This window comes from Micrasema longulum, unplaced genomic scaffold (assembly GCF_059751315.1).
Source record: "Micrasema longulum isolate JH-2025_06_02 unplaced genomic scaffold, ASM5975131v1 h1tg001225l, whole genome shotgun sequence".
Taxonomy (NCBI): Eukaryota; Metazoa; Arthropoda; class Insecta; order Trichoptera; family Brachycentridae; genus Micrasema; species Micrasema longulum.
In genome coordinates, this window is record NW_028278412.1 from 445,430 (window position 1) to 461,305 (window position 15,876).

The window sequence follows — 15,876 nt, forward strand, 5'->3', positions numbered from 1 at the left end:
AGGGCCGATTTTCAGTGGCCACAAATACTCATACATCGTTTAGTACCTACTAACATATTCAGACGAAGAGTATGTACCTACTGGGTAAGTACTGACATTCCTACATATAAATATACACATGGCAAAACTGACGAAGGGCGGGTGATTTATTTAAAAGCCTCTGCAGAAGTTCCCAGAATAATTAAGGAGAGAAAGAATTCGTATACCGCCCACATAAATCGATTATTTTATATCGATTTCTAGAATACAGTCAAAATAATTTAAGGAAGTTCAAGAACATAGAATTATTAGGAACATTATTTTTTACGTAAAATCATATCTATATATCTCAGGGGTAAAATTGTAAATGTAAAATTACGTAATTTTACCAAAAGGCGCGGTAAAATACCGTAATTTACGGTTTTTACGGTAATTTTCGGTAAAAAAACGAACATGACGTTTTAATTTTTATTTTTCGAGGATATAACAAATACAAGTAGCTTTGTTTCAGGACACTAAACATGTCAGTGAATATCAGGTTTAGATCCTTCGGGTGGTTGTTGAGGTATATTATAAGTATGGGACGTTCAAGGTCATTTGCTATGTACTTTTTTTGATGAAAAAGGTTATATGTTTGAACAATAAAAATTAGTACGTCATTTTTGTTTTTGACCGAAAATTACCGTATTTAACTAAAATCTGGCAAAATTACGGGGGAAATTTTACCGTCTTGTATCTCTACCCAGGGGCATGCAACGAGGTTTTCGATTAGGGAAGCAGCCACTTGGAACTAGGTACATAGGCAAAATTTGTACTAACTACCAACACAGTAATTCGAATTCGAAAGCGCTTTAAAATAACTAAAAAGCAATTTCATGCGCTAATTTCAGCACAAAAGAGATACATTTCATAGTTTCATATTATAATACCATCGTGTCAACCACAGATATATTGGTTATCTATTCAGTGGTGTCAACCGATTTCGGTACTAAATTTGTTTTTATAAAACACTCATAATAACCCGTGAAACATAAACCTGGATTGGTTTATTAGAACTGCTTCCACAAAGAACGTAAGATCTGAATTTGCGCGTGCGCGGAATTTGTGAATTCAGTACTGTGCGACCGTTTTATAGGAAGCAGCAGACTTACGCAGTTCCATATTATTTCAGCATTAGACTGCACTTCAACGAATTTTATTTCAGTTCGCGCATAAATGCGCAGGCGGAAGATTGTGGGTGAACTAGTCGCAATTTATCAGAAATTATTAATAAATGAACATCGAACCCATCTAAGATCGCTAGGATAAACGACAAACTTATTAAAAAATATTTGTTGTAGTTACTAAAAGTATTAGTTAACTTAAGACTGATTTAATCACATAAAAAAATAACTACGTTTGTTTAGAACTGCGGTTCTCAAAAGGTGTTCCGAGAGAATACCATAAATTGTCATTTATTGAACCTCAAAAAATTCTTGAAAGAATATTTCTCTGAGGAGTTACAGGACATCGACTGGGTTCAAAATCCATTCGCAAATAGACCAAACCATCAATATTAACTGTGTATGAGAATTTTATCGATATTGAGAATTCATTTGCTAAAACAAAAATTCGAATCAGCTGATTCAAACTTTAATGACTTTTGTATTGGGCTTAAAGACGAATACTCTGCAGTTGTTGAGAATGCTTTCATGGTTCTGCTTCCGTTTATATCAACTTACCGATGTGATGCTCACTTTTTAGCTTACGCCTAAACTAAAAATAAGTTCAGATCTAGACTGGATGCCGCTCCATATCTCCGCATTCAATTGTCGGATATGAAACCTAATTTGAGTGCTATTATAAGTAAAACTGTGAAAAAATGACATTCTTCAGATAAAATACGTGCAGTAAAGATTTTAAATTCAAAATATAGTCTTTCTTTAAAAGTCGAACATTACAATATGCAAACAATGTGTCGTGGGTCTTAAAAATATCATTTTTGACAATTTGCTTTTTAATTGTCGAGATGGGATTCCGCCAAAAAAGGTAGATCATTAGGGTTCCAATGCCTAGAAGTACCCATTGACAATGGTTTAGAAGTCAATTTTTAGGAAGGCATTGGTTTCATCAAATCTATGGACGGACTGCGCATGACATTTGTATATTATAATTTCTCTAGAATTTTAATGTATGCACCAAAAGCAATTTGAACCTTATTGACGCGATTAAACACTGGATACGGACAAATATCCGTACAATTAATCCGGATTTTATAAATAAAACGCCGTTATTAATTTTAAAAAGTTTGAATATTTTATTTTAAAAACGTGATCAGTTGGAGATGTAATGCCTCAGAGTTAATTTGGGTTATATATATTAAAGCGTATTTCGATCATTAAACGAACTATATAAAAAAAAATACAACAAACCATCACGCCGTTTTCGTAGGCAGAGAGGACAGAACGCCATATCACTCTGTCTTTGTATACATACCTCGCTTCCTCTACATCCATTTATCTTCTCATGTACGCACGCCGATTATTCCTACTCTTGACATGTCCATCTTCAAGTATTTGATGGACTCGATCGTGCCATGTCTTTCTCGGTCTTCCTCGTTTTCTGCATCCATCAACATTCGCATCATAGATACTTTTAGCCGTTCTTTCGCTGTCCATCCGCTCTACATGTCCAAACCAACGCAGCACCCTTTTCTTGATTCTGTCGATAATTCATGTCTCAGCCTTTCATAGTTCACGGTGGTTTCGGCCAGTAATTAGCCGAAACCTGCGGTCAAGATGTGACGGATTACGTTCGGCTGTACGCGGATGGAAAATTAATACAATCAGAGATATATTTACCATAGGATTGTTGTCCATTCAAATAATTAGTTATTGTATAGGAATGAGGAAGTTCAGTTTTTTTTATTTGAAAATAAAATATTAAACTAAGCCAAAATTTTCTTAAAAATTTTATATACCTATCGTATTATCAGCGCTACGATTTTTTGAAGTTTTGTATTCCCGAAATAACTCCGCGTGTGGCGTCAGAGGTTCTTTTCCGGTTATTCTCGATCAGTTCTTCCCATTGGTCCATTCACGGTAAGCAAACCGGAAATATTCCATAACTCTCATATCACAGGTTGATTCATATGAACCAGTGATGTCATTCAAAGTAGTTCGTTTTTATTAAAATGTTTTTTTATTTTTGGCGTACAATTAAATGCTCCAATTTTTACCGCGCGCAAGAAAATATTTATTGTATCCTATTTCCCGTAGGGCTGAAGTTCTTTACTGGCTAACATAAAAAAAAACAGACTGACTTGAAACTTGACTACAGTTGGTAGTTCTAAGATCTAACGTATTTATATTTTTGTAATTCCTTTAAAGTTAATAGTTAAAGTTCCTATAGCGTACATTAAATAACTGTTTCGTATAAATTATATGTTTAACACAAGGAACCAAAAAAGCGCTAAAAATAAACAACTTATGTCAATAAATTTATGCCTTTTAATTCATTGTGAATTTTATTTAAAACTCATTTTAATGAGCTCGTAAGGTTTAACGCCTTTTTAATTTTTATTTTTATGATATACATAAGAGGTAAAACAAAGTATTAAAAAAAGGATAATTGCATAGCAATGAAATACATCGGTAGTCAGACGGAAGAAGGGACCATCTGTATTTTTGTCTATGTTTCAGTTTTAATTAATATTTCAGTAAATACACGCATCAAAAAAATAAAAAAATCAGCTTCATTTGGAATGGTAATTTATTATTGAAAAGCAACACTTAAATATTTTAGTTTGTGGATTAAAGTCTTGAAATTGAGACGTATTTCAGCTCTCCTGAACATTTTTGAAAATTACAGATGGTGCCTTCTGCCATATGACTACCGTCATATTAACAGTAAAAATAGTTAACAAAAATTCCCATAAAGGCATGGCCTGTTCGTGGGTATACAATAAATGTTTATGAATTTTTGCTCCGATAATAAATAGACAGTTGTTATATTCTTGTGTAACAAAAGAGAAAAAAATAACATTCTGTAAAAGATTATAAAGTTTTTATAATTTATTTTTTTATGTAGTAATCAAAAAAGGAAATAAAAAATATTTAAAAAAACATAAAAATATTTCTTACTATTAAAGGGCAACAAAATATATCATGTAAAAAAGAGTTCAAATCATTAGTTTGAATCCAGGATAGAGCGTGTTTTTTAAAAGAAGGAAAATTTTGAAAGTTTGGGATCAATGAACTATTATCAGTAAAAAAAAGAATTAAAAAATTTTGGGCCTATAAAATAAGCATGTCTCTGTTCTAGCCTCGTTTTACAATGTGGTATTTCTAACACACGATTCCTTCTTTGACTCGATCTATTTGAATTACTTGTAAATAATTTTTGGTTCTTAAATATATATTTTAAACATTGAAAACAACAAAACAATGTAACCACTGAAAACAATTTGGGCCTTATTTTGGGCGTTTTGAAGATTTACTTATTTAAATAAGTTTCGGTTTCGGCCGAAAATGGAACAGAAGCCGAAATACGGTTTCGGTTTCGGCCGAAAATCTTGTTTCATCAGCTCCTAGAAATTAAAGGATAGGAAGAGAGGAGTATTTAAGGAATTTACCTACGATTAACTATCTTACGTGTCGAATGAGAACACATAAACGTATTTCCCCCAAATACTGCGTAAAGTGGATTAAGATCGACCTGAAGATTATTTATCGGGGTCATTACGAAAGGATGCTATTGATTTTATATTTCGGGGAAGTTTCAGCAATTATCACACAGGCATAATGTACGTGACGTCACACGACCGCAATCGCGGGCAATCGGAAATGGCTTGAGTTGAGTTTTTTTAGTATTGTATTTTACACGGATAAAATCTAAGAGTAATAACCTAATAGAATCGCCCATGCGGAGAAAAACCAATCTATGATTATGAGCGCAAAGTTAGCAAGATATTACAGCAACACAACGGAGCGTAGGTATTTGGGTTGAAAATTGAAAGCGCAAACCGAAACCGCCCGTTACACGATTGTTGTTAAACTAAATACCACGCCTAAAATTTGGAACGCTTTTGTTCTATGCCATAGAGCTAAAGGGCTTCTTAGATAATTATTACAAACAAACAAACCATCACGCCGTTTCCCCGTAGGGGTAGGCAGAGAGTATAGAACGCCACAACACTCTATCTTTGCATACAGATCTTGCTTCCTCTACATTCATACATCTTCTCATGCACGCGCGCGCGCCGATTATTCTGACTTTTGACATGTCCCTCTTTAAGTATTTGTTGGATTTGGTCATGCCATGTCTTTCTCGGTGTTCCTCTATTTCTGCATCCATCAACATTAGCATTGTAAATATTCTTAGCCGTTCTCTCGCTGTACATTCGTTCTACATGTCCAAACCAGCGCAGAGCTCCTTTCTTGATTTTGTCGATAATGCTTGTCTCAGTCTTATATAATGTTATTATAGCTAATTATTACTCTGAGGATAAAACCTTATAATTCCCCATCCCGGCTAATAGAGTCGTCCATACAGACAAAAACCATTATATGATTATCAACTACGAAGTTAGTTACAGTTCACAGCAATACAACGGGCCGTATGTACTCAAGTCGAGAATTGCGAGTGCAAGCCGAACTGATATATGCGCATCCTAGTTCGTAGTGGTTCGTTGAAGATGTTAGGATTCGTCTCGCGTACTGCCAGGGTTTTGGTAATACACGAGTACTGAGAATTCTTTATAGCTCGTTGGTGCGAAGTAGACTCGAGAGTGGCTCGATGATTTGGGGACCGTGTGAGTTGAAGTACTCTCTTATGGTGGAGAGGGTTCAGAAGAACTTTCTTCGGTTTCTCTACATGAGGGAGTGCGGATATTATCCATGGCTTTATCCCACTGAGTTCCTCCAGGGTATGCTTGGTTACAGCAGTTTGAAGACCAGAAGAAATGTGTATTTAACTACGCACTTCTTTTGATTGTTGCGCGGTATTATTGACAACCCTGAAATTATGCGGAGCTAAGCTTTTATGTTCCGGATAATTATCAGCATAGACTGTTTCACATTCCAATATACAGGACTAACCTGCCAATGGTTATGCCTGTTGGAAGGGCTGTCTCTATGTTGAACAATATTACTTTGGACATTGGCATTTTTCACGTCACTGAGGGAGTTTTTCGTTACAAGATTCTCTTACTTTTTTAACATATTATTCTCTGGATATTATGTACCTATATACGTGACGATATTGAGATGATATACGATATTGAGATGTGGCAGAGATATACAAAGATTCAAGATATATGTAGACGGTACTGAACATGCTTTCGGTAAAGCAAAGAGTAATTTTAAATATATTAGTGTTAATACCGAGACTGCATAGGTTAGGTAACACTTATGGAACGGCTGCAGACATTCTGTCCAATTCTTTACCATCTTATAAGTCCACAATATCAAGTTTATTTGTAGCTGCTCGTCAAACTATTATTGACAATTCAATTCCATAAATTAAAAAAAATACTTACTTGTTTATTTTTATTACCTTATACTTGTTTTTTATTTTTTACTATTTTATCAAATTGCATTGTAGTATTGGCAAATACGCATTTCATATATAAATATTTTTATTTCTTCTTTTTTCGCGATAATATATGCTTGCTTGTTTATTAATGCAACTTAAATTTGTCTTTCTTGCTTACCGTAACACTTTATTTACTGTGTTTGCTTAACAGAATTTATTTCATAAGCCTATATCTTTGCATTTTTTATTTATATGCTTACTGTTTTTTCTTGCAAACCTTTGTTATTATTGTTTTTTTTTTTACTTTGTAAAACTTTTTATTATATCCTTTCGAACTAATTTCACATATTTTTTCTGTATATTCTGTGTTTATTATTAAGTATGTTAGCATGTTTTTTTTTTTTTTGTAAATGCTTTTTGGGCGTTAATGAACAAAATAAAAAAATAAATATTTCAATTTGAAAATAAATTATTTCCCGAATACAAGTTCAGTAATTTTCGGCGTAATAACGAAATGCATCGCTATCCAACGAGGGAAGGTGAAGGTTTCAGGCTCCCAAGAACAAGAATCCTGGCAACTCAAAACAATCCGTATAATAAAGGACTTAGGATGTTTAATAGGTTGCCAAAATAGATAAGGAATGCTAGGGTCTATCGCATCGTTTAGTAGGATGGCGATGATTTTTGCTAAAAGCAAACATCCATATAGGTAGATAGAGTGTCATCGGAAAGCGTCTGAATTTTATAAAAATGTTTCGTTTTTTAAATTATTTTTGTATATATAGTTTATTAGTTAAGGTATAACTAGGTGTTTAAATTTTATTTGTGCAACTATATAAAATAAATACCATAGAATTAAGAATTGTCTTCTTAATTCTATGATAAATACATTACATTCCCATCTCAAAAACGTTTTGTCTCTGATGTAATAAATTTCAATATCAATAACCAACTCCCTAGAGAGTGGAATCCAGTCTTGTCTACAATTATTTATTGACTTTTAGATATTCATCAAATATCAATCTACGCTGAATTTTTCATACAAATGCAATGACGTATATCAAAAAAATATTTACGATATCAAGAAAGCATTATTAAGAATTGTTTGAAAGTATGCCACGGACACGCCGAGAGTACAATTTATATTGGTTATAGTTATGCAAAATATGGTCGGACAAAAAACTGGCGGGTTTGCATGTAATTCAGTGTTCATTGTCCGCCATTATTGATTGGATTTGTTACCACGGCAACCGGACCGTACACAAACAGGCGTGACTTCAGCCACGGGTCAGCTGGTCACAGCGGGACATAACACCCCCACGCCAGAAGTTAAGGGCGCCTTGTTACTAGGGATGCAACCCGCCTACATCGAAAGCATCGAGAAATCGGCCGATTAAATTATATTTTTAAATTAGAATATTAGTGGAGGCCTAAACATGTCTCGATAACCTGGTGGGCTGTACTTATTTGTGTAAAAAAGGTATTACTACTACTACACTCCTTTCTTCATAGTATAGTGTAGATATTTAGTCAATTTTTATTTCAAAAAAAATAATGTACATGTCAATGTAATTTAATATAATCATCATAATATAACTACAATATGTTCATATACCACTGATTTTCTCAAATTGAACGTTTTGAGTAGGTTGGTAAAAATTACCTCAAGGCAATATGCCCGCCCTTATTTATTTATTAATATGTTTTTATTTGTTGTGATGTACATTTTCACATTCACTTAAATTTACTAACAGTATAGCAAAAATATTAATTAATAAGTAAACTAAATTAAATATATCTAAAAAGCTATATACTCGTAATACACAAATTATTTATCGCTATGCATAATATGTATGTGAACTGTACATGTATATAAAGTGTTTAAATAAATACCATTACGCTATTTCCCCGTAGGGGTAGGCAGAGAGGATGGACCGCCACACACGTCTATCCTGGCACACATTCCTAGCTTCTTCACATTCATACATCTTGTTATGCCTTTCGGTTCTGTTTGCTTTTGAGATGACCAGATTCAAAATTTTGGTTTATCTGATCATGCCGCGTCTTCCTCGCCATATATATCTGTTTTACCATTATTTTGTCATTCATACGTTCTACGCGAACAAACCATCTCAGAGACTCTTTCTTAATCTTATCAATCACACATTGATTTAAGAGATCGCATTTCGACCGCGTTCACTCTGCTTTCATCTGTCCTTGCCAGTTCCATGTTTCACTTCCAAACATAAGTGTTGGTACTAAATTTCCATTGTGCACTGCCAGTTTCTTCGATTGACATATTTTTATTTTTATTTTTAATTTATTTGTTTATTTTAATTATTATTATTATTATTATTTTATTTTTTAAATTCATTTGTATATCACTATATGCAATGCATCCTTATTTAAGTAACAATGGCAATCGGACATAATATGTAGGTACATACAATGACAAATCAGATGCTTTTCCATCTAACACTGACGAATTCGATGTTTTTTCATCGAACACTGACGAATTTGGTGTTTTTTTCAATCGAACAACGACGAATCCGACGTTTCCCTCGTCGAACACTGACGAATTCGATGTTTTTTCATCGAACACTGACGAATTTGGTGTTTTTTTCAATCGAACAACGACGAATCCGACGTTTCCCTCGTCGAACACTGACGAATTCGATGTTTTTTCATCGAACACTGACGAATTTGGTGTTTTTTTTTTTTAATTAAACAACGACGAATCCGACGTTTCCCTCATCGAACACTTGACGAATTCGATGTTTTTTTCAATTAACACTGACAAATCCGATGTTTTTTTCAACAAACATTGACGAATCCGAAGTTTTTCATGGAACACTGACGAATTTGGTGTTTTTTTTAAATCGAACAACGACGAATCCGACGTTTCCCTAATCGAACACTTGACGAATCCGATGTTTTTTCTTTATCGAACGTTGACGAATCAGATGTTTTTTATATCGAACACTGACGAATCCGATGTTTTTTTTCCAACAAATACAGACGAATCTGAAGTTTTTTCACGGAACACTAACGAATATATTTTGTACATGACGAACCTGATGTTTTTTACATTTAACACTGACAAATCCGACGTTTTCTTGACGATATATCAATGTTTATCATAATATATTTTTGCGCTTCCCTATTTGTTGATGCCGCTTACCGCTAAATGCTAACCTAATCGCTGCCCTAATGACGAGGAATTTAGAAAATAGCCTTGTACTTCATCGAATATTCAATTACAATAACATAATACTATCAACATTGGCAGCCCAGCGGTGTAATGGCTTTTACCTCGCGCACGGTGGGTTCCGGTACGATTTCCGATGAGATCGCAACAATCAAAATCTACACAATAATTTACTGCCATAATCAATGCAGGCCCTGTTGTACACAACACATAAATTGAAATAAGGCTAAGTATGATATGTCTCTATTTAGGCATTTTGAATTATCATCGGATTCGTTTCGATCTACAATCTGACAAAATATGGTATATCTTCGTTTTATAGGGTTAGAGAATATTAGCCGTGTTTCTTTATATGTCTACTTTTCTATTTCCAAATATGGCAAATCGAGATATGTATGACAACAGACGCGACATACCATCTTGAGAAATGGAGTGATAGTTGATAATTTACGATTTGTCAAACATATTTAATTTTGCCGTCCGTAGATGGCTAATTATGATATGTCAGGGAAGTCTGGAAAAAAAATTTTTTTTTCTGCATTTTGAGTAAACACGCTTTGGTGGAACAAAAATCCTGGATAAACAAATGTTCAATGCATCTACTGACACTAGGATTGTGCTCGTAAACTAAAATTCAGATTTTTTAGTTTATAAAGTGACATATTGGCCATCTTGCCACTGAAATGGCAAAACGTATTCATAAGGTCCATTTTTTGTATGATTTCTTCCAGTATAAGCGTCAATTGGCTGATGCCGCGGCTCACTACTTTCTCCGTAATTTGACGCCGGTAGGGATAGTAATAAAAAATTATAAGTCGAAAAGTTCGAAAGTCGTTAAATTTTTCTACCTAACGACAGAAAATAAATTGTGAGGCTCAAAGGAGCGATATTTTTAGGTATCTAAGATCCTAATCGACCGATGTCCGAATTTTCCAGCATGTAATAGTCGGCGATAACCGATAGTTTCCTGCTAGTTAATTCAAATTATTTTTTTTGTTTTTTTATTCTTTATTCAACTAACCAACAGCTACATTTGTCATTTACAAAAGACAAAAGAAATAAGCCAATTACAGGTTTTTACAAGTAAATTTCAAAACAGATTTTTCAAAAGTAGTTTTGTTTAGCCTAATTGTTTTGTTCTTTTGTAATTTACCAATGTAATAGTGGTCTTTTGCAAAAATAACGTAAATAAATAAAGTAAATACATAATGGCATCCGATATATTGACAGAGACGGATATTATCTTTTTAAAGGAACAACTTGCTAAGTCTCTATTTTAGAGGCTGTCGGCAGGTGGGAAAGAGAGGGTATGAAAGGAAGTTATGACAAATACACCACAACACCTAGACTAACTGAGATTTTTTTTTCCGTTCAATTGGCGGGAATCGAGCATGTGACACCCGTTTCACAGTTGGCCGTCTAACCAACTGCGCCACGGCGCTTTTCTGGTAAGGGAATATTAAAGTTTATGCATTTATAGGGTATCCATGCAGATGAACCTTGGACGAGTGCTTTCGATTCAATGGCTACTAACCATTCTTGAGGTCCTGGGTTCTACGCTTAAACTTATTAATCAGTTAATGATGATGACCTATCATTGGCTGGATCACTTCACATACTGTATAAAATTCACCATTCTGCCTATTTTTAAATATTCACATTTCAATTCTTCCATCGGATCATTTTTGTGAAATAAGAGTTGAAGCCCTTATTGATGTAAGTAAAATTATACCGATTTATTTTACATAGTAGGAAATGTTAATTTTTATACACCTTAGATCAGTCGGTTTTTATTGTACATCCAAATCATTGCAGACAACAACTAGAATAAACCCACTAGGAAGTTATAACAATTTAAGGACTAATTACACATCACTATAATGCACCTTTAGTAACATACTATTGCAGCATTACTGCCATCTATGGTCTACAATTGGTAACATTAAGTATAAACCAATTTCGACTGAGGAGTGATTTCAAATAAAAATAAAAAATGTTTTTTTTAGAATTTACACAAATATTTCTGTTACGGGACTATTATTTTTTTTTGTCAAGATGCACTATGCATTATTAGGTGTGTATAGGGAAACGATGATGAAGACACCTTTAGTTTAGACTGATTAAACTGACAATGGAAACAAAAGGTTACAGTATTAACTATGTCCATTTAAGCTACAACAAATCATTTTTTATATCAGAACGTCCATATTAGTTTCAAAAGATGGATTAATCAAAAGTATAATAAAAAAATAATTTTACAACAATTTAATTAAAGCCAATAAACAGACCGAACCATCAATCGAAGTAGATAATAATGATAATAATATCAGATAATTTATACAGTATCATATCCATGAAAAATAACCTCAAGAGAACAGTTATTTGATTTTATATCACACTTTCAGCGATTATTCTCCTTAAAACGGACTATTTTAGGACTCAATGAGACCTTTGTCCAGTATCAAGTAAAAATAAATAGGGTGGGTGCCTATATAAAATAAACTTATAAGCTCACAAAACACTAAGCTCTTAAAGACTGGGAAAAAATGCCTGGCAAGGATTACCCCAACGGAGACACATTAATTTTAATGTTTTATATTTTATAAAATTAATAGATAAATGTTTCAGAGTCAGACTAAATTTAAGTTCCTATTTCTACCACTAGTGGCACACTCGCGCACTTCAGTAGAACTGTCAAAATATAAATGAAAATTTTAACAAATATTAATACTTACATTAAAAATAAAAATAACAATATTTATTCTATACAGAAGGGGCTGCAGCCTTTATGGACGGGCCGCCGTTGCTAAGCACATAATATAAATAATTTATAGAAAAAAAACATAATTAGCATGTTCGGGGACAGTTTTTCTCATAGAATTCATTCAAAAGGACAAATATCATAACTTTCTTATTTTAAAAAAAGAATTTACTTTCGATTGTACGGTAGTTGGTGGTTTGAAGTAAATATTATTTGACTAGCATACTGGCACACATTTGTCGCTGACTGTGTTTTATAGAAAGACAATAACTCATCCTACCATACGATTACTTCAGTTTCACTTAGGCTCTATTATCTTTTAACTACCAATGTTTTTTGAACTGACAGCTTCGCTTCACCCATTATTTTCTTAATGAGAGTCACGATTTTAATAGGTATAACCGGCATAACCACGAAGACATAAATAAGAAAATTACTTACTTCTTCGAAGGGCGTTCTGAGCATCATTAGTCATGGCATCAGCTTCATCCAGGATAACCAATTTGAAACCAGCTTTGAAGATGGTTCGCGTTGAGGCAAAGTTTAAAATCTGGCCACGTACAATACCAATACCACGATCATCCGATGCATTTAATTCTAAAACCTAAAAATAATTCAAACCCGCATTATTTTTTTATGGCAGTACAACAACCCAGGAGGCCCAATTACAGTGGTAAAATACATCGACGAGGCCCGAGAAAAATCACATTTAATTTTGTTATGTTACTTTGAATCAAACCCGAAGCCTTCTGTGTGTAGAGCATGTGTAAAGCAAGTGTCTTAGCCATTACACTACAGGGGCGGTCTTGTATGTAAGAGGATCACATTAGCAAAACCCAGAATTTCATGTTTTTTTTTAATACTTTTTATGCCATGTGGTATAGCAGAAAACAGGAAAAATAAAAAATTAACATTACAACACAATATACTAGTCATATAGAACTAAACACATAGAAATAGTATGTAGCAATTTTGTTACAATATGACACTGGCAATTCTCTAAACATTTCATCTATTTTTTTCTTTTTTTTGTTATTCCAGTAAAATGGTGCAGAGCCAATTCTACCATATAAACATAAACATAAATATAAACATAAATATAAATATAAACATAAATATAAATATAAACATAAACAAAATTTTATATTTGCTGCACTTATGGTGGTCTTAGCATATCCCGCAATCGCTCGAACAACGGTAAATGAATCCACCCTGCAGTGGCTTGGGAAGTGCGTTATTAGAGCTTTTCAGGCGTTTCCATAGGCTCCTGGCTCTTTGAAGAAGTAAGGCTATTTAATTCTGAACTATCCTAAATGCCAAAACATAAAATGTGCAGGAGAGCAATTTTTTCTACTTTAGAAACGGTAAGTTTTAGAGTATTTTAAATGCCATGTTATTGAAAAATTGTTAAAAGCAAGGAAATCCTGTGAAGAATTCCTAGGGGCTTAGGATAGTTTGGATGAATGATCTCGAGTGATTGGAATTTAGGATAAACGGAAATCAATGAATAACTTAAAAAGTAAAGCATATTTGGTATTTAAGATAATACAAAAAGAAAGGGAATTTCAAGGAGAATCATATTCCGTAAAAAAGGCATTTCTAAAAATTGGAGTTTAGGATAGTTCAGAATTGAATGGACGATTTGTATAATCCCTTACAGTTTTTATGTGTTTTTAGAAAAATTCACAACAAGATGAAATGAAGGGTTAAAATAATTATATTATCAACAGATAGAAATCCAATCAAGAAAGTGAATGTGGAATTCCACGCATTTGTAGAGCTCTTCTAACATATTGGATATTTAAAATTTGCCCAAAAATCTAAATATTTGGGCAAGTAAATCATAAGAATGCAAACATTCATTTTATTAATGCAGGAAAAAATTATAATGGCTTACCATGGAACTGAACTGCTGTGGTGTATACATTTGTTTTGCACAAGCTAGAATTGTGGATGTTTTTCCAGTTCCCGGAGGCCCATAGAACAGAAGATGGGGTAATTGATCTTCTTGCATGAATTTGTTGACTAATAACAAAAAAAAAAAATTCAATTAAATGCGCCAATCAAAAAAGTAATCATGTAAATGCGTCGAATATTATCACGCTTACTTGTTTTGATAATATCATCATGAGATACGAGGTCGTCCAATTTTGCAGGACGATATTTCTCGACCCTGGAAACATAACCTTTAATAATGGCAGACCAACAAATCAAATAAATATTTATGATGAGGATGAACGCGATTATTACTTACCATGGTAAATTAATTTTCGCTTCCCCCAAAGTCATGATTATGTAGTGTTTCAAAAGTTTTAAACGATGCAAACCGATTTACGAAAAACCGCAACACTGACAATGGGTTAGATCTTAGATGACAACTGACATGAGAAATGGCGGCAAAATATTGTAAACATCAAAATAACCCAATTGGTCAATGTTACCAGCCGGAAATTATAATTTTCGCCACAATATTTTTTTTTTTTAGTTTGATCATTAACGTTTAAATATTAAAGGCCGTGTACACGTAGACAATACAATATTCTTCTGTTCCAGGACTCGACCATTGTCCAAATTTAAAAATAATTTATTGAACAGGATATTGTTCCGAGACATTGTCACTGAGATGGACGAGCAGGCCATCTCCGCAGAACAATGATCACCCTAACCACCACGCGCGGTCGCATTGCCCTCGTGTAAACGCAAACGGACAAGATTTTAGGACGATAGTGATTTGTTCGAGGCGTACGTGTCGCTCCCGCGCATATTTTATGCCGAAAATGGCCGCAGATTTTTTTTTTGTTATTTAGTTCGATCTTTAACAATTTCAATTCATATTGATACAAAATAAACAATATTATTTGTGAACTCGCTCGTAATAAACACCCTCGTGTATTATTTTTTTTCACGGCGCTCACGTGTGAACTGCGGCCGAATTCCCGTATTGTCCCAGCGTGATGAGTGCGGTCGAGGCTGTTCACGGAGCTGGGACAAGACAATATTGTCCTCCATCTTGTATTGTCAACATGTAAACGATACTGTAATGTCATACAGCATAATGTATTATTATTATTTTGCAATATATTTTCTAAAGGTAAACATGTTTTTTTTTCGTTTCGTTGTTCTAAGTTTTTTTTTTTTTTTTTTTAATAAAAAGAAATATTTGCGTTCTTATGATTTACCCAAATATTTAATTTTGAGGGCCATTCTCAACGAGTTGTAAATAACTCACTATTAGAAAATGGAATCAAGTTGGGGTAGAGTGGGATTCGAACGACGGACCTTTGGTCCGTGAGTCCGAGACGAGCCACGGGACCACAACCCGATATATAGTTATTTCCTTTTGATTACTTCGCAATACATGTGACTTGTTTTCGGCCAAATTTTTTTATACAAGGCCTCAACAAAGGAAAACACC

General features: G+C 33.7%; 1 protein-coding gene across 2 annotated transcripts in view; it reads right to left on the reverse strand.

Moving 5' to 3' along the window:
- Positions 1-15,249, reverse strand: part of RfC3 (replication factor C subunit RfC3) — a 38,862-nt gene extending 23,613 nt beyond the window's left edge. Inside the window, exons 1-4 of one of the 2 annotated variants that reach the window (XM_088234327.1) lie at positions 14,716-15,191; positions 14,570-14,634; positions 14,359-14,486; positions 12,903-13,065 (exon numbers count right to left, since the gene is read on the reverse strand). In XM_088234327.1, the coding sequence (XP_088090453.1) occupies positions 12,903-13,065; positions 14,359-14,486; positions 14,570-14,634; positions 14,716-14,750 (391 nt within the window). In that variant the 5' untranslated portion in view covers positions 14,751-15,191. Of the gene's footprint in view, positions 1-12,902; positions 13,066-14,358; positions 14,487-14,569; positions 14,635-14,715 lie in introns of both variants that reach the window. The other variant, XM_088234329.1, reaches the window with a different exon arrangement.
- Positions 15,250-15,876: the final 627 nt, after the last annotated feature.